At 49.1% G+C, this 22,156-nt stretch overlaps 1 protein-coding gene across 1 annotated transcript in view; it reads left to right on the top strand.

Moving 5' to 3' along the window:
* Positions 1–525: 525 nt before the first annotated feature.
* The window catches only part of LOC147097650 (phospholipid phosphatase 3-like), a 92,922-nt gene continuing 71,291 nt past the window's right edge, over positions 526–22,156 (top strand). The window contains exon 1 of the mRNA XM_085971640.1: positions 526–1,277. Within this exon, the coding sequence (XP_085827766.1) occupies positions 1,100–1,277 (178 nt within the window). The 5' untranslated portion in view covers positions 526–1,099. The remainder of the gene's footprint in view (positions 1,278–22,156) is intronic.

Below are 22,156 nucleotides of genomic sequence, written 5' to 3'. Positions count from 1 at the left end.
TTCGGTCACCCGATGTGGAGGGGAGCGGGCGGGTCGGAGGACCTCCTCGTGGGACTGCTCCTGGACCTGGCAAAAATAGCTACTAACAGGTCCAGGCAGCGGGCGGTCGAGGGGGTCGTTCAGCCCGATTGCCTGCCTCTCCTCCGCGGCTATGTTTGCGCCTGGGTGGCCCTGGAGATGGAGCACGCGGTGTCCGCCGGCACGCTCGAGGCCTTCTGCGACCGGTGGGCGCCGCGGGGACTGGAGTGCATCACCACCCCCAGCCAATCAAATTCTAATTTAATTTGTTAAGTTTTAGTTAAAGTTTTATTAATTTACAGTCAATTTATTCAATCATCCCTCACCCACCCGAAAGAGTAGACTAATTCTCAGTATAAGGAGTTCCAATTAAAATGCTGGCGTTGTAATGACCAATTCTGCACTTTTGACGTGCTGTTTCCCTACTTTCCTTTGCCCTGCACACTAAGCTAAGGCTGGAAGATTGAAGGATTCGTGAAACTGGCCGGAGTACAAATCCACCCCCCCCCAATTTCCGACCTGCTGAGCCGTCAATCACCAGGACGTCCCCTGGGTCTTGAGTTTTAGCAGAGAGCGCGCCTCAGAGTCACCAGGTAATGTGGTTCTGACCACAGAGAGAGACACACACACGGGGAGCCAGCCAGCAATCTACGGGGCTGTTTGCAGCTGAACTGATCTTGGAGCTCGCACTTTAGCAACAACTCCAGAGAAAAAAAATACTTCAAACTTTTTTTTCCCCCAAACTTTTTCCAAACTTCTGAAACTTTTTCCAAAGTTCAGAAACTTCTTCCAAACTTTTCAAAAAGTTTTTTTTCCTCTCCGTTGGAAACATTGGACTTTGTAACATTTCACTGAGAATCAGAGGGAGCTCCGGGCTTTTTTTTTGTTGGAAAGGGAGCAGAAACCTGGAATTCTTGGAAAGTTTGTGCAGAAATCTTTGGACTGCCGGCTTGAAGTAACGGAGACGAGAGAGGCGGTGACACCGAGTCTGCAGCTGGTTGTGGGAGGGGGTTCGTTCAAGTTGTTGGAGAACTGCGGAGTGACAGGAGAGCCCGGGGAGAGAGAGAGAGAGAGTCCGGCCATGTCCAAGTGTAAAGCGGACGGGGGTTATACTCCAACAGCAGCCATCGTGCGGATTCCAGACAACGGAGATGCCTGTGATTCGGAGCCCGAGGGCGGAGATGGGGGTCCCAGAGGTCGCAGAGCCCCCCGAGGCAGGAGGATGCTCGTCTTTCTGGACATGATCTGCATCATACTGGGTAAGAGTGCAATGGGATCACAGCACTGGGAAATCGCCCTCGGTGTCATTCTATAATGGGGCAGAACATTGGGAGCTGAGGGTCTGAAAAACCTTATTCAGGTCAGAATTTCTGTGTTTATATTGCAGGGGAGGTGTCAAATGACTGAATGTTGCATGTTTTAATATTGTTGCCCCGGGAGAATTCTTCCCATCCCCACACACTGGTGCCCAGTAAAGGTGATGGCAGTGGTTTGCTCCCAGTGCTGGCTTCTTCATTCTCTGATTTATAGTTCAATCCATAGCTTTACCCCATCCTACCTCTGCTATCTCATCCAACTCTTCTCCCTCCCTCCTGCTCCCCCTCCCCACACCCTCCATTTACTCTGCTCTGCTTCACTGTGAATCCTGTCTGCTCCCACACTTTGGAATTTTACTGCATCACTTTGCCTTGACCTATTTCTTAAAGTCGCCTTTAAAACCTACCTTTTTCACATCGCCCTCAGCCACTTCCCCCCTCCCTCCCTCTCCCCCCTCCTCTCCCTCCCTCTCCTCCCTCCCTCTCCCCCCCCTCTCCCTCCCTCTCCCCCCCCCCCCCCTCTCCCTCCCTCTCCCCCCCCCCCCCTCTCCCTCCCTCTCCCCCCCCCCCCTCTCCCTCCCTCTCCCCCCCCCCCCTCTCCCTCCCTCTCCCCCCCCCCCTCTCCCTCCCCCCCCTCCCTCCTCCCTCCCTCTCCCTCCCCCCCCTCTCCCTCCCTCTCCCCCCCCCCCTCTCCCTCCCTCTCCCCCCCCCTCTCCCCCCCCCCCCTCTCCCTCCCTCTCCCCCCCCCTCTCCCTCCCTCTCCCCCCCCCCTCTCCCTCCCTCTCCCCCCCCCCCTCTCCCTCCCTCTCCCCCCCCCCCCCTCTCCCTCCCTCTCCCCCCCCCCCCCCTCTCCCTCCCTCTCCCCCCCCCCCCCTCTCCCTCCCTCTCCCCCCCCCTCTCCCTCCCTCTCCCCCCCCCCCCTCTCCCTCCCTCTCCCCCCCCCCCCTCTCCCTCCCTCTCCCCCCCCCCCTCTCCCTCCCTCTCCCCCCCCCCTCTCCCTCCCTCTCCCCCCCCCCTCTCCCTCCCTCTCCCCCCCCCCTCTCCCTCCCTCTCCCCCCCCCCTCTCCCTCCCTCTCCCCCCCCCCCTCTCCCTCCCTCTCCCCCCCCCCCCTCCCTCCCTCTCCCCCCCCCCCCTCCCTCCCTCTCCCCCCCCCCCCTCCCTCTCCCCCCTCTCCCTCTCCCTCTCCCTCTCCCTCTCCCCCCCCTCTCTCCCCCCCCCCTCGCTCCTTAAACCTCCCCCATCCTTAGCCCACCCCTCTCCCTTCCCCCTGCCCCTCTCCCTTCCCCCAATTTATTTTTAGGCCCTTTATCAATGTGGACGGTAGTACTATATCAGTAACAGATGTCACGTGGGTACCCTGGATCTGCATGGGAATGGTTCCCTCCAAATGTTCATTTCCTTCCCATCTAGAATTCTCATCTTTGTTTTCAAATCCCTCCATGGCCTCGCCCCTCGCTATCTCTGTAATCTCCTCCAGCCCTACAACGCCCCCCCCCCCCCCCCCCCCCCGAGATATCTGCGCTCCTCTAATTCTGGCCTCTTGAGCATCCATGATTTTAATCGCTCAACCATTGGCGGTCGTGCCTTCAGCTGCCTCGGCCCTAAGCTCTGGCACTCCCTCCCTGAACCTCTCCGCCTCTCTCTCCTCCTTTAAGACGCTCCTTAAAACCGACCTTTTTGGCCACCTGCCCGAATATCTCCTTATGTGGCTCGGTGTCAAATTTTGTTAATGCTCCTGTGAAGCGCCTTGGGACGTTTTGCTATGTTAAAGGCGCTATACAAATGCTGGCTGTTGTTTGAATGAGGCGTTGAGCCTCGGCCCCTTGCCCCCACCCCCACTCTCGGCAGCCCGGTTGAGGGATCCCAGGTGTGGGCCTGTATCTGTTATTTAATGCTGTGGTACGTTCGTGCCCAGCTGCCTACCAGCTGCGTCACTGCAGCCACTGTGAAATTGAAGTCACCTCGTGCAAAGCTTGATGTGGAATATCTGTTGGCACAAATTACAGATTACGAATGAAACCAGGAACTAGTGTCTGGTGGAAAAGGAGAACTGCGTTCTGGAAATCTGAAATGAAAACAGAAAACGCTGGTAGAATATACCGCAAGTTCCTGGTTATCTGTAGGTGGAAAAGTCAAGGTTACTGTTTTGGGCGAAGAACCTTTATCAGAATTTCATCTGACCCGCTGTCTTTTCTCTACAGATGCTGATGTGTCTGCTGCATAGTTCCAGCATTTTCAGTTTTGACGAGTAGCTAGTTCAAAGTGCCCTGTGTTAAACGCTGAAAAATAGTGATATTTGCTGTTAAGCATCTGCTATAACCATTTACTGAGCAGTAACCTTCACTTTTACTACAACCGCACACTCCTGCAAAGTGGAAATGGATGGCAGACTACTTAACTATCACTTTGCTTTTTTTTTTGCATTTTGTAATAATGGCAGGAATCATTATCCCTTCGAGGTGCCTCCTGTGATGTTTATGATTAATGAGACAAGTCTAGTCTCATGGTTAAATATTAAGTGAAGATAGCAATAACCAGATTCTCCCACAGATCCGTCCCTACGAACGCTGGATTGGACTAATCATTCAGTTAGTTCCCCGGATGCATCCTAAACTTCAAAGTGGTATCTGAATCCAAACAAATCCAAACTGGATCAACGAGGATCTGTCTTGTCTCTTTCTCCTTCCTGCCTGTCCCCAGCCAGTTGAAGTTGTTTTGGACTTCAGACCACAGCACTATTGCACCTATGCAATCAGATAATACCTGAATCTACAAATTGCTGTACGTGCTGTAATTTTTTTTTTGTTAGTTCATGGGATGTGGGCGTCGCTGGCGAGGCCAGCATTTATTGCCCATCCCTCATTGCCCTTGAGAAGGTGGTGGTGAGCCGCCTTCTTGAACCGCTGCAGTCCGTGCGGTGAAGGTACTCCCACAGTGCTGTTAGGGAGGGAGTTCTTGGATTTTGACCCAGCGACGATGAAGGAATGGCTGATATACTTCCAAGTCAGGATGGTGTGTGACTTGGAGGGGAACTTGGAGGTGGTGGTGTTCCCATGCGCCTGCTGCCCTTGTCTTTCTAGGTGGTGGAGGTCGCGGGTTTGGGAGGTGCTGCCGAAGAAGCCTTGGTGAGCTGCTGCAGTGCATCTTGTAGATGGTACACACTGCGGCCACGGTACGCCGGTGGTGGAGGGAGTGAATGTTTAAGGTGGTGGATGGGGTGCCAATCAAGCGGGCTGCTTTGTCCTGGATGGTGTCGAGCTTCTTGAGTAGTGTTGGAGCTGCACTCATCCAGGCAAGTGGAGAGTATTCCACCACACTCTTTTACTTGTGCCTTGTAGATGGCGGAAAGGCTTTGGGGAGTCAGGAGGTGAGACACTCGCTGCAGAATACCCAGCCTCTGACCTGCTCTTGTTGCCACAGTATTTATGTGGCTGATCCATGAGGATTACTGATATGGGCACTTGTTCTAACTGTAGGTAACTTTTTGATGGCCAGTATATGGAACGGTACAGGGGCTTGCTGGCCAGAAGTGGACTTCACTTGTACAGGTGCACTTATCTGTGTAAGGTTTTGAATTTAAATCCAAAATTTTTATCTATTACAAATGCTATAAAATTCAACAAATTAAAAAAAAATTCTGAACTTTAGATTCCGAGGTGCATGGAACGGAACCAATGTTTGGACTTGGAGTTGATCCTGTCGATGTAATGGAGCCTAGTACTTGGTAACTCAGTCCAGGTCAGAGCTTTGTAGCCAAGGAGCTCCTGATCAGTTGTCCTTTGTCACTCATTGAATAAGACGCATTAACCATAAAAGCCAGTTTATATGGAACGTATGATTGAGTTGGCAGTCATAATCCAATCAAAGGCTTCAGATGACTACAAAAACGGAACTCCAACAGGTTCTGTTTTATTCTTTGGACCCCTTGAGTGGATTTACTGCTTGGACTCCAGCTGTTGTCTAAAATGCTAGCAGGTGTTCATGGGGTAGCCCAGAGTCTAGGGCATGGTATTAATGTTTAGCTGCCAAGATGGAGCTGTGTTCGCCTGGCCTGTCCCTTTTTATAAAGCCACTGCTCAGGTGCAGCCTGTGGGGATTTGAGGCTAATCGTCGAAGTTTCTGTAGATTGGCAGCTGCTTGTAAATTCTTGGTACCTGCCCCTGGGGAGAGGTCAGGTCATCAGGGTCAGAAATACCAGCAGGAAACAACTGGTTTTCTTTTTTTTTTAAGTAAAATACTTTTGACGCAAGTGTGGCAGATGGGCACGAGATGGAAGAAGCCTATACCAGTTACACTGCCTTCTATGGCGTGTCCTACCCAGAGCCCCTGGAGCTCTGCATGGAGGTGCTAGGTGGACGGAGGTGAGAGGACTGTCTGCTCTCCACTAGCGTACAGCATTACAATTTGGGTTTGAGGCAGGCTGCAGGCAGGTAGCCCAAGTGATGTGAGTCTACTTGCTCGAGATACTGTTTACGTCTGTTGCTTAATGATTCTGTGGTTGATTTAGCACCTTAATTACACTGTGTGTTGCAACCTGCCTAATAAAAGAACAGTGTGACTGTTTCCTTAGAGTGCAATTTATTTATGACAGCTGAGCTGCTATGTTCTGATCTCTGTTCCTCTTTTTAGAAGATGAAAATAGCAACTAGGTCAGTGGGAAGTGGTGACTTTACGATGTAGATGCTGCAGGCATCTAAGGCTATTGTGGCTGCTGTTACTTTTTGCAGTGACTTGCAGAACAATTCTCTCCAGTATACCAGGTACTGAGTGGGTATGATTGGTGAAAGCAGACCAGACCAGAGATGCAATAGAAACAGCCCTGCGATGTAGCTGTTTATCAGTGGGCACTCTGCCCCGACGAGCAGTCTTTACCACTAGTCTTACCGCTGTGCTCCAGCTGCTTAGTTGACCTGAAATTACTTTGTCATCGCCATGCATTTTCATACGATTTTCTTAATGACTTTTTTTTTTCCTTTAAGACACTCCTTAAAAACCTCCCTCTTTGCCAAGCTTTTGGTCCCCTCCTGCTAATGTCTTCTCCTTTGGATCGGTGTCAATTTTTGCCTGATTAGCCTCCTGTGACGCTCTGGACATTTTACTATGTTAAAGAAAGACAGACTTGCATTTACACAGCGCCTTTCACGATCTCCGGATGTCTCAAAGCGCTTTACAGCCTATGAAGTACTTTTGAAGTGGAGTCACTGTTGTAATGTAGGAAATGCGGCAGCCAGTTTGCAGACAGTAAGCTCACACAAACAGCAATGTGATAATGACCTGATGATCTGTTTTTGTTATATTGATTGAGGGATAAATATTGACCCAGGACACCGGGGATAACTCCCCCTGCTCTTCTTCGAATTAGTACCACGGGATCTTTTACGTCCACCTGAGAGCAGACGGGCCTCGGTTTAACGTCTCATCTGCAAGACGGCACCTCCGACAGTGCAGCACTCCCTCAGTACTGCACTGGGAGTGTCAGCCTCGATTTTTGTGCGCAAGTCTCTGGAGTGGGACTTGGATCCACAACCTTCTGACTTGGAGGGGAGAGTGCTGCCCACTGAACCACTGGTTGTTAAAGGCACTACATAAATGCAAGTTGCTGTTGATATCAGAGCGCCATGTAATGTTGCAACACGTATGGGCGGCTGTACCGCATGTGGTGGTGCTGTAGTGTCTGAACCAGGCAGGGTCTGAAGCTAGCAGGGTTCAATCAGGGCTAGGTTAGCTGATCTGGACCGGACAGCGTATTTGGTGTGACCCTTGGTCTTGATGCTCTGGCTTAGGAGGGGGGAGGAAAAACCATTATCCAGTGGCCCTCCTGAGAGAGTGCGTGTGTGGACGTTTTAGGGGGACAGAATAGTTTCTCCTCTCCTGTCCTGAAGGCAGTGACCGTTCCGCGGGCACATGCAGCCCTCTGGCACCTCGCTCGGCGATAGACCTCAGCTGTGATGCCCTCCATGGTTCAATAGCCCTTTGACATTGTCCAGGCTTGTATGAAGAATGACTAGGGTGGGGGGGTGGTACACTGGAGACTTGCAGAACGGTCCGCTAGCGCGTGCGGGAAGGCAGAAAATAGGCAATAAAGACCACTGATTTAACAACAATAACTTGCATTTATATAGCGTCTTTAACATAGTAAAACGTCCCAATGCGCTTCACAGGAGTGTTCTAAAACAAAATTTGACACCGAGCCACATAATGAGATATTAGGGCAGGTGACCAAAAGCTTGGTCAAAGAGGTAGGTTTTAAGGAGCGTCTCAAAGGAGGAGAGAGAGGCGGAGAGGTTTAGGGAGGGAATTCCAGAGTTTGGGGCCTTGGCAGCTGAAGGCACAGCCGCCAATGGTGGAGCGATTAAAATCAGAGATGCTCAAGAGGCCAGGATTAGAGGAGCACAGAGATCTGAGGGTCGTGGGGCTGGAGGAGATTAGAGCTAGGGAGGCGTATGGTATAAACGAATGGCAGGGGCCCCCAGGCCACGATCAGTATAAAGGTACAGGAGTATCGGCTCACAATCAATGCAGGGTATAAACACTAAAGAGCACTGCAAGTACCCACTCTCTAAAAATTGATAGTTTATTGGCTGTGATTCTAATAGGCAGGATTCAACATGCCCTTTCTTGGTTCTCATTTCTCTTTCTAACTAAATGAAGACTGTCCCGGAATGTTGCATGCCTGAAGCAGTAAATACCAGGTGACATACACCAGCAAGAACGGACATGGCCCTCATGTGCCCTTGAGCAGTTTTAAAACAAAACAGGCCAGCAATTCTCAGTCGAGCGTTAAAGGTCTGCTTGTTGGAAGTGGTCTCTGTCTGTTTATGTTTCACCTGCAGGCAGGTTGAACCCGGCCCTCTCCCAGGCAAGATGCCCAACCCCCCCAAGGAAAATTTGGAACTCTCTCCTGCCAGTGAGCGTCAAGCCTTTCCATCGGTTTCCCTATCCATCAAATGGACTGAATTGCTGACGTTATCAGAGCTGTTCCAATTGGGGATCCAGATGACTTAAATCCAGGGGGGGAAAAAATTTAATCCTAGAATTTGGCCAGAGTTTGTATTAATTTGGAATATCCCGCCCCACCTCTTTATTTTCTCTCCTCTCTTCTCTCCCGGAGGCAGTGACAATTCTGTGGCTACTGCCAGTAACTCCCTGGCACCTCGCCTATGTGCCAGTTCTTCCTGCGGGATCCTAGATAGTGAGTGCAGGCAGGTTATTTGATAGTCGGGGTGGTGGAGGGGCATCACAGCCAAGTCTCATTCCATCTTTGCCCAACGTCCCCACACATGCACGTTCCGTAAGGGGGGGTGGGGTTCACTGGATGAGGAGTCAGAAGCGGGACTCTTGGCTGATTTATCTCCTCCACTGACCTAGCGCTTCACCAATAATAACGCACCACTGCTGCCCAGGAGGAGAGCAGAACACGTCGGGGGTTGAACCTTGAATGTATGGTTTCTTAAATTTAATTTGGCACTCCGCCCTAACCTCCAGAGATGAAGTTCCAGATTCCTGAAGCCATTGCTTGGCACACACACTGAGAACAGTTCCACGTCGGAGAGCAGGTTGAGCTAATACATTAGGATTTATGCGCTCAACTCTATAGGGCCAGAGATAATGGCGACTCACCCAGGTGAACACCAGGTAAGAGAGGATACTTCAGATAGATTCTCTTAGAGGGGGTCCTGTACAGATTGTGGCCAACATGAGACATCAGACTGTATTGGGGAATGTTACAGTGCGAAAGCATCCAGAGCCATCAAGTCTCTGATTATCAATCTCATAAAATACTGTCTATTAAAGGAACAACTATAATTTTCACAAGTGTATTATGGAGAGGGAAAGCTGGGGAGGGGGAAGGAAAGGGGTTAATGCTCTGTAGTCAGTGCCAGAGATTGTGGTAGATTGGAGAGTGCGATTGTTAGACCATCCCCCAAAATAGAATGTCTTTTTTTTTAAGTTAAATACTTTTTTCCCCCCTTTAGATCGCCGCCTCTTGTCTTTCTAGATCCATATAATCCTCCTCCAGCTACGTAGGGGGGGCAATCTGGATGAGGGAGGACTCCCACCTTCACCCTCCCTTCCACACCCGGCTTGGAGTAGTGGGCAGCAGGATAGTGTGCATTGTGTGCGAGGAGGATGGGACTACATTGATCATTTAGGTTGAACAGTGCTGGCGGAACACTTCAGGAGAAATGAGATTTGAGGGCTGTTTAAAATGAATGCTCCCGATTCAGACAGGCTGATGGAAATCAGTTTATTGTTAAAAGTACTGTTTAAAAATGGGGTCAGCTCGGTTCTTGTTAACTTGACGACATTGCATTAGGAGCCAACCATCTTAAGTGCAGACTCCCCCAGGAGCCTCTTGAAGACTGAATTTCCTTTGCAACCTTTCAGAGACACGTGCCGTCTGTAATGCAGCGTTCTGCGTCTGTGATCTGACTTCTGCACGGGTTAATGTCCAAGACACTTCGGGTTAAGGACGCTGACTATGAATTTGATATCGTTAGATTTTCCGAGCTCAGCCTGCCCCACGCACGAGAAGAATGCTCAATATTTATCTTCATTTTCATTTAATAAGCTAACTTCCATCAGGCCTCCTACTCCTATTTCTTATGTTCTTTTTAAACTGTCTGGGTCACAAGGTTGTACTTTATAAGTAAGAGGAGAAAAATATTAGTCTTGATTCCCATTTATATTATTTATTTCCAAAGACTGGTGATTATTGCGCACTCGCACAAGCTGTGGATGGGAAGTGAAAACTTAACCCATTCCTCTAGTTTTCTCCCCACCTCCTAAAGCTGCTGACTTGCTGGGGTGCAGTTCTATGGCCACTGGAAGTCCCGCAGAACCTCACAGCAGTGGCCATTCTTCACGTGTCCATAGAAACATAGAAGATAGGAGCAGGAGTAGGCCATTCGGCCCCTCGAGCCCGTTCCGCCATTTAATGAGATCATGGCTGATCATCCAAATTCAGTACCCTGATGTCCCTGCTTTCTCCCCAGGTTGTCCGCCTCAATGTCGACAAGATATTTGAGCTGGAGGCCACCCCATCCCATTCCTGTGCTTGCCCGATATCCACATATCCCTAGTTCTAGTGGGGCCTAGACAGCTGAACACTTGGCTGCCATTGGTGGGGTGAAGGGTTGTGCATAAGAGACCAGAGTCTGAGGAACAGAAAGTTTGGGGGATTGTAGAGCTGGAGGAAATTACAGCAATAGGAAGAAGCATTACACATAAATCTGAGGGACTTGGTGCCGGATAGGACATGGCTTGCAGATATTGGATGAGCTGATGTTTAGGGAGGATGGGAGGCCGGCCGATAGAACATTGGAGTAATTGAGTCTGGAAGTGACGAAAGGCATGGATAAGGGTTTCAGCAGCAAATGGGCCGAGGTAGGAGTGAAGGCAGGTAATGTTACGGAGGAGCAGGTAGCACTCTTGCCTGTGAGTCAGAAGGTCATGTGGTTCAAGTCCCTACTCTGGATCTGAGCAGGTAATCTAGGCTCTTCCTATCTCTGTAATCTCCTTCAACCCCCCCCCCCCCCCCCCCCCCCCGAGATATCTGCGCTCCTCTAATTCTGCCCTCTTGAGCATCCCTGATTATAATCGCTCAACCATTGGTGGCCGTGCCTTCTGTTGCCTAGGTCCTAAGCTCTGGAATTCCCTGCCTAAACCTCTCCGCCTCTCTAACTCTCTCTCCTCTTTTAAGACGCTCCTTAAAACCGACCTCTTTGACCAAGCTTTTGGTCACCTGCCCTAATTTATCCTTATGTGGCTCGGTGTCAAATAGTTTGTCTTAAAATACTCCTGTGCAGCGCCTTAGGACGTCTTACTATGTTAAAGGTGCTATATAAATACAAGTTGTTGATGCTTCGATGCAGCACTGAGGAAATGCAGCATTGTTCGAGGTGCTGTCTTTCCGATGAGATGTCACACCAGGACCCCATGCCTGTTCCTGTAGTTCAGGTGGACACAAAAGATCCCGAGCCAGAATGGCAGGAAGTTCTTCAGTTGTCTTGGCCAATATTCCCCCCTCGACCAGTACCGCAAGAACAGCTTAACCAGTCAGAAATCTCCGCGCTGTTTGTGGGATCTTGCTATGCGCTAATTAACTGCCGCCTTTTATTTGCCCACATGACAGTGAGTGCATCAAAAAGCACGTCATTTGTTGTAATCTGCTACTGATGCCCGCAGGACGTGAAAGCCGCTATATAAATGCAGGTTCGTTCTTTTTCCCACCCCCCCACCCCCAAAAAGACCTGAATGAAAGCATCGGTGATCTAAGATCCAAAACCAGCTACACAGAGGAGGTGAAGATGTCCCCCTGATGTGGGACTGGGCGAATGCAGTAGTTTGAGGGCACTGTCCTTTCAGCCAGCCTTGATGCACTGCCTGGTGTGGTCTTCGGCCGTGCGGGGCAGGAAGAACCCAGGATTGTTCAGTGGTCTGCACTGAGTTAGCAGATGCCAGCTGGGTCCGTGGTGGGGAGTTGCAGTTGCCCAGTATACCAGTGCCAAGTTATTATTAGCCAGGGCTTAGGAACATAGCAATGTACAGTATCTGAAAGATTTGGCTGGCCACCGAGATTGCTATCCTATGAAGCGAGTTAGGAAGAAAGAAAGACTTGTATTTCTATAGCACCTTTCACGACCACCGGACGTCCCAAAGCGATTTACAGCCAATGAAGTACTTTTTGAAGTGCAGTCACCGTTGTAATGTAGGAAACGCGGCAGCCAATTTGCGCACCGCAAGCTCCCACAAACAGCAATGTGATAATGACCAGCTAATAATCTGTTTTAGTGATGTTGATTTGAGAGACAAATATTGGCCCAGGACACAGGGAGAACTCCCCTGCTCTTCTTCGAAATAGTGTCATGGGGTCTTTTAGATCCGCCCGGGCGCAGATGCGGCCTCTGTTTAATGTCTCGTCCGAAAGACGGCACCTCCGACAGTGCGGCGCTCCCTCAGCACTGCACTGGGAGTGCCGGCCTCGGTTGTGTGCTGAAGTCCCTGGCGTGGGACTTGAACCCACAACCTTCTGACTCGGAGGCGAGGGTGCTGCCCACTGAGCCACAGCTGACACGGAGTTCACAGTTAAGGAGGTTGGATGAATAAGATTGGGTTTGGCTCGGATAGTCTCTTGACACTTAGTGACCACTTGGGTAAGGTATTGGAGGGCGGCTGCTGCATGTGGATCCATAGCCCAGCCTTCAGGAGAGGATGGGGAGAAGGGAAATGTGTCCTTCGATCTCTGAAACCTGGCTTCAGATGGGGGGGGTGTTGCTTCATACTGGATCCTTTTACCTCTGCGACCTGGGTATAAACCCACCCAGACTGATGGGGTGAAGGTATCCCATCGCTAATGATTTTCAGTCACTTTATTCAGGGAACACACATTCACATCACAGAAATGCCTCCAATAATTTACATTGGATGCAAAGAAAAATGAGGAGAGAACGGACAGTGATAACATCTCAACCTAATGAGCTGCGGTTTGAGATTCTAGCACATGCACTTAGTGTCAAAAGTCATTGATGGATCAGAGCGGGAAGCCCATCTGGTTCAGGAGATAATTACTGGCTGTGGTCTTTGGGAGTGAGTCATAGAGCAGTGTACAGGCTGCAGGCACTTCAACACAGATCCACAATCCCTGCCTGCCTCACCACTTTTAACTCCCCGCCCCGGCCACTGCTTCGAATCAAGGCTCATTGGCGGCCACAACCTGTGATTTGTAGAGGAGACTGGGAGAGAATCTGTTCCACCCCCCCCACGTGCTTAGTTCAGGTGGAGATTACATGATCGTTTGCAAGGCTCATGAAAATGTTGGGCTCCAGAGGTGGAAGTCTTTTATACTAGTGAGTGTAACCGATACTAGGAGGGTTTTTTTTATTCGTTCATGGGATGTGGCCGTCGCGGGCAAGGCCAGCATTTATTGCCCATCCCTAATTGCCCTTGAGAAGGTGGTGGGATTTCATGGTAAATCCACAACAGAAATCGAAGCAGAACCTTTTATGGCAGTCATTCTGTGAGCAAACACTTCACATTCACAGTACCAAACCCTCCAGTTACCCTCCCTGTTCACTGCAAGCAGCGCTGTAGAAACTGAAGCTGTACATAACCCAACTTGCCCAAAGAGAGAGCCGCTGTTCTGGCAGCACTGGCGGAAACAGTCCATATCCAGAAACCAGGGCCAAGAATAAAGATGCTTGCTTTTCAGAGAGCGTTACGAGATGCGATCTAATGATCTCTCAATTCAAAAGACAACAAAAGGTCAAGACAGCACCAGGTGCTAGAGGAAACAAAGCACCATTCAGGGCTCCTGTAGCAAGGCCCGGGGAGGGGGTCAAATTTAACAACTGTGCTCTTAATTTTAGTCACTTTAGTCATAAATGGGATTTACAATAAACTTTATCAGCACATCTGGAAACATCAACAATGTCACCTGGGGTAAGTGGTTTACAAGACAGCTCTCTTTCAGTAGACACCATTACAGATGGAGTTTTGTCGACAACTAGTTCCTGGTGCTCCTTTCCACCATCTACAAGGCACAAGTCAGGAGTGTGGTGGAATACTCTCCACTTGCCTGGATGAGTGCAGCCCCAACAACACTCAAGAAGCTCGTCACCATCCAGGACAAAGCAGCCCGCTTGATTGGCACCCCATCCATCACCTTAAACATTCACTCCCTCCACCACCGGTGTACCATGGCTGCAGTGTGTACCATCTACAAGATGCAGTGCAGCAACTCGCCAAGGCTTCTTTGGCAGCCCCTCCCAAACCCGCGATCTCTACCACCTAGAAGGACAAGGGCAGCAGCCGCATGAGACCACCACTACCTCCAAGTCACACACCATCCTGGCTTGGATGTATGTTGGCCGATCCTTCATAGTCGCTGGGTCAAAATCCTGGAACTCCCTCCCTAACAGCACTATGGGAGCACCTTCACCACACGGACTGCAGCGGTTCAAGAAGGCGGCTCACCACCACTTTCTCGAGCAACTAGTGATGGGCAATAAATGCCGGCCTTGTCAGCGACGCCCACATCCCATGAACGAATAAAAAAAAAAGGCAAACCCAGCACTGAGATCTCAAACGGCAATGAAATGAATGAACATCTTTGAGGTCGAATGTTGACCAGGGTTCCCTGCTCTTCTCTGAATAGTACCATGGGAAAGTTTAACGTGCACTCGAACCGCAGGAGCAAACACAGGGCCTTGGTTTAACGGCTCATCTGAAAAACGACCCCACCAACCAATGTTCCCTGTTTTTCCAAAAAAAAAAAAAAAAAAAAAAATTTTGGGCTGCGGGCCCATTCAAAATTCTGTGCAAGTGCGTTTTTTTTCGATTTTTAAAGGCCAGCTCACCGATTGCGCTGGACTTGCAGGGCACTGAGAGGCCACGCAGCTTGAAGGGAACGTCCCCATCAACAATATATCACTCCCTCAGCACTGAATTGGTGGCACAAGTTATGTCTCCGATCTTGGACTGGGGCTTGGGAACAATAACCTTCACAACTTGAGTGTTACCAACTGAAGCAAGCTGACACATTTGGATCCGATACAAAAAAGGAAAATGGTTTGACTCTGAAACTGCTTATCTTGTATCATTGTGTCAGCCAGAGCAGGAATGTACTCGCTGAAGGCCAGTGAACGGGATGGTGACACCCCGAGTGTGCGATGCAGGATTGCTTCCAGAAGGAGGGGATGCCTTTTTGCGGGTGTGGTGTGGAAGGAAGGGTGGGTTTGCTGTGTGGATTGTGGCGGGGCAGCGAGTGTCCCACGGGTACGAGCCGTGACCTCCAATGCCGTCCATCCCACTTGCTGTGCTGGGTAAAAGTCGTGCAGGTGGTGACGTTGCAGCATCCTTTCCGACACTCGACGTTGTAGAAATCCTAATTTTAAATGGAAGGGTGAGGAAATGCAGATGGAGTTTTAAAGTGGAGCAACGTAGGGTAAAGCACAGTGCAGCAGGAAATGTGAAGCCTGCGAACAATGAATGGATGTACATTATCAAAAGGTGAAAAGGAACAGGATGTGGGTGTGACTATTGACTTGAGAGTCGCCAGTCAATGCAAGGCTCTTATCAACAGGGCTGATCAAGCGCTCAAATCCATCTCCACCATGTTAGCTTATACAACAAAGCAGTTTATTTTAACCCTTCAAAACTCATCGGTAAGTCACACTTGGAACATTTTGTGCGTTTTATATTTTCAGAAGCCAATAGTGCAATGGAGAAAGTTCAAAGAAGAACTACAGGAATGATTCAGGGGTTTAGAACTAAGTTTAGATGAAGAGAGATCACTGCAACTGAAGCTCTATCAGAATGAAGCTCCGGATTCCTGGCACCCAAATGGCGTGTGCCATTTTATATTTAGTAAAGTAATTTTTTTTTAAAACCCACACCCAAAATGTTGTTATCTGTAACCTGATTTTAGGGAATACAGAAACTTGTCTCATAGAGGGTGGATTCTGGAGAACTGGAACATCTCCCAGATCTTCAAAATGATGAGAGACATGGATAATGGAGATACAGACAGGCTGCTGCTTAATGTGAGTGCAGAATGAGAGGACATGAAGATAAAACTCAAACTTCAGGAAAGGGAGCGCGGTAAAAGACGTTTTCTTCTCCCACAGAAACTCCATTGAATTCTCATCCTTGTTTTCAAATCCCTCTGTGGCCTCGCCCCTCCCTATCTCTGTAATCTCCTCCAGCCCCACAACCCCACCGAGATATCTGCGCTCCTCTAATTCTGCCCTCTTGAGCATCCCTGATTATAATCGCTCCACCATTGGCGGCCGTGCCTTCAGCTGCCGAGGTCCTAAGCTCTGGAATTCCCTCCCTAAACCTCTCCGCCTCTCTTCTCTTTCCTCCTTTTAAGATGCTCCTTAGAACCTACCTCTTTCTGTCATACCTCCTTATGTGGCTCGGTGTCAAATTTTGTTTGATAACTCTCCTGTGAAGTGCCTTGGGACATTTTACTATGTTAAATGGCAGAGAGGCCAGGTGGCCTATTCCTGCTCCTATTCTTGTGTTCTTAAAGGCGCTGTATAAATACTTGTTGTTTCCCAAACAAACTAGATAATGCGGCATCACAGTTTCTATAAAAATAAAAAGCTTGGATAAACACCTATTTAAAACCGGTTTTAAGGATAAGGGGGGGGGGAGAGAGCGAGCATTCAGCAGAATGTGTTGGTACCTGTGACCCAAGGTAGGCCATCTGTACAATGCAGCTCTTTTTGTGCAGGTTGAATGGTTGGCCTTGAGTTTCACATTAACTTCAGGGGTCAGGGAGGAATGTCAGAGAACTTTTACCTTTTTGGTGGTTTAGCTGTGATTGAATTTTCTCCCTCAGGAGGTTGAGTGGGTTGGATAGAGTCTGTGATGCAGCCAGATCTTCAGGAACGAACAGGGATGACAAATCAAATCGCGTTTTCTTGTTGTGTGGTTCATATTCTTACGAATTAAATTATGGAATAACTCTACCTATTCCAGTTCTTGAGGCCAGTTTCTGTATTCCTGAAAACCGGATTGCCGATATCACTTTACTTGTGTGCCTTTTTAATAACTTTATCAACTATGAAGGGACTGAGCATTTGGGCTCCAGGAAGCCTGGGTTGGTTTTCGACTCGTAAGGTAGATTAATACTAAAAGGCCTCCTACGACAATTCTGACAGCAGTGCATTTTTAACAATGTCTGCTTCAGTTCCTGTCTCCTCCTCACTGCCTTAGTCGGAGGAGTTCCTCTGGCATTGTGTATTAGACCCACGTACGAAGATGACTTGTGTATTTGTTCCTGTCCGCTCCTCCCCTGCATCAACCTCGTCCAAGTGGCCATTCCTTGTGAGAGCCTGTGGCCAGTGAGCAATCAATCGGTTGAGGGATCTCCGAGCCAAGCCCGTTCCTGTTCTCATTTGACCTCCACGTGTGCACTTTCTAGCTGCACCCACTTTACAGTGACTGGGAGTGGGACCCCCGGGCTGATTTTTGTTTTACCTTCCCTGGCCAATTGTAGTGCCCCTACCTACCCCAAGCCTGGAAACAACTAATTCAACACAGGCTGGGAATAGAAGCCAGGATTTTCTGGTTGCATGGTTCAGCTATCGCTGCCTGTACCAGATGAGCCCCGGGGGACCCTGATTCAAGTAAGGTTATAATCTTTAGTTAGTGGATAGAAAATGCTAATACTAATTATTAACTTTTGACCCAGCTCTACACTCAGTATGTTGACAGAATAAAGTGAGTTACAGGAGGACATTTTGAGGTCGGGCCATTCATTGCACTAAAGTTAAACATGGCCAGAGATTATTGCTGGTTATCCTGTTAACTCGCAGAACGCTGAAAGAAAGTTTCTGTGTCCTGATGGGTAAACCGCTTTACGTTAACATTCATGCTGGAGTTTAGATTTTAACAGCAGGTTCCATCCTGATTGATCGCAGTGCGTTGACAGTGAAAGTAAAATGTTACTCACTTAGATAATTGTTTCGATCTTAAAGGGAGAACTTTCAATGGTCACAATCGGTTGTGTGTGCCTGGGCTAGACAGAGGAAGCAGCCTTAGGGTTCTTGCTCCTGATCACTAAGTGAGAGACCTTTAGGGTTCTTGCTCCTTGTGAGTGTGAGTAAGCAACCTTAGGGTTCTTGCTCCTGATCAGTGTGAGTGTAAGACAGAGGAAGCAGCCTTAGGGTTCTTGCTCCTGATCAGAGTGTGTGATCACTCGCGCGCTTGGCATTCGCTGTTGTTCACAGATGAAGAAAAGCCAGTTGGGGGAGGGGTGTGTGCGGACAGTCCAGTGTAACCCTCAAACTCCTCCCCCTGGCCTTTAATGTTATGACTGAGCTCACATAAAGTGAGGAACACTGGGACATGAACTCCAGATCTACCCAGTCTCCTGCACAGGTGGATTAGTTTTTTTTTTAAACTTGCATTTCTATAGCGCCTTTCACAACCTCAGGACGTCTCGAAGCGCTTTACAGCCAATGAAGTACTTTTGAAGTGTAGTCACTGTTGTAATGTGGGAAATGATGGCACTGTCATATGTGGTGGTTCTATCAACTTGAGCTAAGAATTTTCAAATCATGAATATTAAAAGTACAATTTACACTGATGTCTATAATTACTAGTCCACGGTGTCCTTGATTCCCTGCTGCCACAAATCCTAGCATATTCCCCTTACTAAGTGCCCTGGTGCTGATTGCTTGGCTCCATTACAAATTGGACTGCACAATTTGCTGTTTACGTTTTAACCCTTCGATGGGCAGCAGTGAGAACTAACCAGAGCCGTGAATCGGCAGAGGCTTTTCATGAGCTCATCTAGCAGCAGAGAGCCCTGAAAACGGGCAACATCTGAGGGGCAAACTCTCGCAGTGCCTCAGCAGGTCTCTGAGTGCAGGCCTGGTACAACCCACTGAGGCCCTGTTTATTGACTTTGGTGCAGTGAATGTTATAGGAGACGAGGTTGACTGGAAGATGGGGATTGATTCTGCAGTACTGTAGTTTCTTAGCTTTTTAATTGATATGTACGGTGACGATGAGGGGGGCAACAGTGTCTTGTTAACAGACAGTTTGCTAATATTTACGAAATCAGTCGTGCTGCTGAGAAGGAGAATTTTTCTTTCCAGTTTTCTCAGTGGGCAGCACACTCGTCTGAGTCAGAGGGTTGTGGGTTCAAGTCCCACTCCAGACACTTCAGCACAATAAATCCAGGCCGACACTCCCAGTGCAGTGCTGAGGGAGTGCCGCACTGTCGGAGGTGCCGTCTTTCGGATGAGCCGTTAAACCGAAGCCCCGTCTGCTCCTTCAGGTGGACGTAAAAGATCCCACGGCCACTATTTCGAAGAAGAGCAGGGGGAGTTATCCCCTGCGTCCTGGCCAATATTTATCCCTCAATCAACATCACTAAAACAGATTATCCGGTCATTATCACGTTGCTGTTTGTGGGAGCACAAATTGGCTGCCGCGTTTCCCACATTACAACAGTGACTCCACTTCATAGGTACTTCATTGGCTGGAATGCGCTTTGGGACGTCCTGAGGTTGTGAAAGGCGCTATATAAATGCAAGTCTTTTTACTTTTTTTTAAAAAGGTGCTGACTGTTTGCTGAGGTGCAGTTGCCTCTTCCTTATGTTACCCAAGTCCCTTCTCATGTTGACACTCACTGTCTAGACTAACGTGATCTTCAGCTATAGGGGCATTACAGCCAAGCCTGATCTTGTCCTCACCCAGCATCCTCGCCTATACACACACTCATTCCAGCCGGTGTCATTGGAAAGCAATTCCGAGTGAGAACCCGGACTGGATTTTTTATTATCCTCTTCAATAGATCATGGGTACTGAGGCCAATTGGAGCATCTTAATTGTTTCACTGACTAGGATCAGCTAACCCAACATAGACTGGGGATCAAATCTAGACCCTCGCTGTTCTGTATTGTTCAGCTACTCACTTGATGGGGAGGCATGAGCGAAACCCATCATTGACTACTGTGCCCCTGGGGTATGGTACTATAGTGGTTGTGTTACTGGACTAGCAATCCAGAGGCCTGGACTCATGATTCGGAGACATGAGTTCAGACGGCAGCTGGAGAATTTAAATTCAGTTTAATTAAATAAATCTGTAATAAAAAGCTAGTATTGGTAATGGTGACTGTGAAACTATCAAATTGTTGTTTTAAAAAAACCCCCATCTGGTTCACTAATGTCCCAGTCTGGCCTACATGTGACTCCAGACCCACAGCAATGTGGTTGACTCTTAACTGGCCTCTATATTCAAGAAGGTGGCTCACCGTCAACTTCTCGGGAGCAATTCGGGCTGGGCAATAGATGTTGGCCTTGCCAGCGATGCAGTGGCCGCATCAAGAACTCCCAGGTCAGGCATGGTACACGTTGGGTGCAGAGTAAAGCTGCCTCTACACTATCTCCGCAGCGTCCCTTCAGTCAAAGCTCAACATGGGCTTGAACCAGTGCTGCATTTTCGTTCCCATCCTTGTGGCTGCCAAGTGAAGCTGCCAATTTGCTGCTCAGTTTCCACTCAGTTGAGATGTTTGCTGAGGCATAATTAATGTCTGAATGATCTCATCGTGTCACTGTGTTTTCAAACGGGGTTAAAGCGAGTTGCCCTTGGGTAGCTTGCGACACAAACTCCGTTGTATGGTGCCACCCCTACTCGAATGAGAGTTGCTCACTTTCTCATACCTCGTCCAGATCTTTACTACAACAACAATAACAGCAACTTGTATTTATATAGCGCCTTTAACATAATAAAAGGTCCCAAGGCGCTTCACTGGAGTGTTATTTAAAAAAAACAGAATTTGACACCGCGCCATATATGGAGATGTTGAGGCAGATAACCAAAAGCTTGGTCAAAGAAGTAGGTTTTAAGGAGCGTCTTAAAGGCGGAGGAGAGAGGCGGAGAGATTTAGGGAGGGAATTCCAGAGCTTGGGGCCTTGGTAGTTGAAGGCACGGCCACCAATGGTGAAGCATTTAAAATGGGGGGTGTTCAAAAAGCCAGAATAGGCGGAGCGCATTGGCCTAGGGGATTATAGGGAGCATGAGGCCATGGAGCGATTTGTAAACAAGGGTGAGAATATTAAAATCGAGGCGTTGGTTAATTGGGAGCCAATGTAGGTCAGCGAGCACAGGGGAGGTGGTAGAGCGGGACTTGGTGAGAGTTAGGATAACTGAAGGGAGAAGGTTAATGGTTGGTGGGGCCACAGACAAAAGGCCACTTCGAAAGGGAGATGACAGGAGGAGGCCATTGAGCTACTCGAGCCTGTTCTGCCATGCAATGAAATCAGCAACCTAACTCCGTATACCCGCCTTTGGCCCATATCCCTTAATGCCTATAGTCTCGAGGGATATGATGCCTTCTGCAGTTGAATAGACTTGCCTGGATGAGTGCGGCTCCAACAACACTCAAGAAGCTCGACACCATCCAGGACAAAGCAGCCCGCTTGATTGGCACCATCTCCATCACCAGCGTACCGTGGCTGCAGTGTGTACCATCTGCAAGATGCATTGCAGCAACTTGCCGAGGCTTCTTTGGCAGCACCTCCCAAACCTGCAACTTCTACCACCTAGAAGGACAAGGGCAGCAGGCGCATGGGAACACCACCACCTCCAAGTTCCCCTCCAAGTCGCACACCATCCTGACTTGGAAGTATATCGCCATTCCTTCATCGTCTTTGGGTCAAAATCCTGGAACTCCCTCCCTAACAGCACTGTGGGAGTACCTTCACCACACGGACTGCAGCAGTTCAAGAAGGCGGCTCACCACCACCTTCTCGAGGGAAACTAGGGATGGGCAATAAATGCTGGCCTTGCCAGCGACGCCCACATCCCATGAATGAATTTTTTAAAAAAGACTGCACAAACAGCAAGAGTAGACTCGAGATGAGGAACCAGAGGGTTGTTGGCCCCCATTACGTATGATTGCAAGAATCGGAAACACCAGAAGAGGCGAGACAAAATGAAAACAACAAAGTTTCTTGAGGCTCTCAGGTAAATGGAAAACATTCCTATCGGCTCTTTATCAGTTATCTCGACAGGAAATGCCAGCATGCATTCCTGCAAGCCTCTCACCGTCTGTGCTTTTATATGTCTTGCCTCGCTTTCTTCGCGGTTAAAGCTCTATCGGGTGGAGGAAATGGTGGGTTGCATTCCAATGTTTGTTCATGGGTGACGCACACTGTAACAGCTAAAGTGACACAAAAGCGGAGTGATAGACATCGTACCCGTCACGAAGGGTTAGGGCCCACCCAGATTTATCTGTGGAAAAGGTGCAGGGTGGGAGAGTAAAAGGAGGAGGGATGAAGGAGCTTGTGTTTACTGCTG

This window comes from Somniosus microcephalus, chromosome 31, assembly GCF_052327205.1.
Source record: "Somniosus microcephalus isolate GS21.2 chromosome 31, FLI_Smic_1.0, whole genome shotgun sequence".
NCBI classification, from domain to species: domain Eukaryota; kingdom Metazoa; phylum Chordata; class Chondrichthyes; order Squaliformes; family Somniosidae; genus Somniosus; species Somniosus microcephalus.
This window is presented reverse-complemented; position numbering and strand designations above follow the sequence as displayed.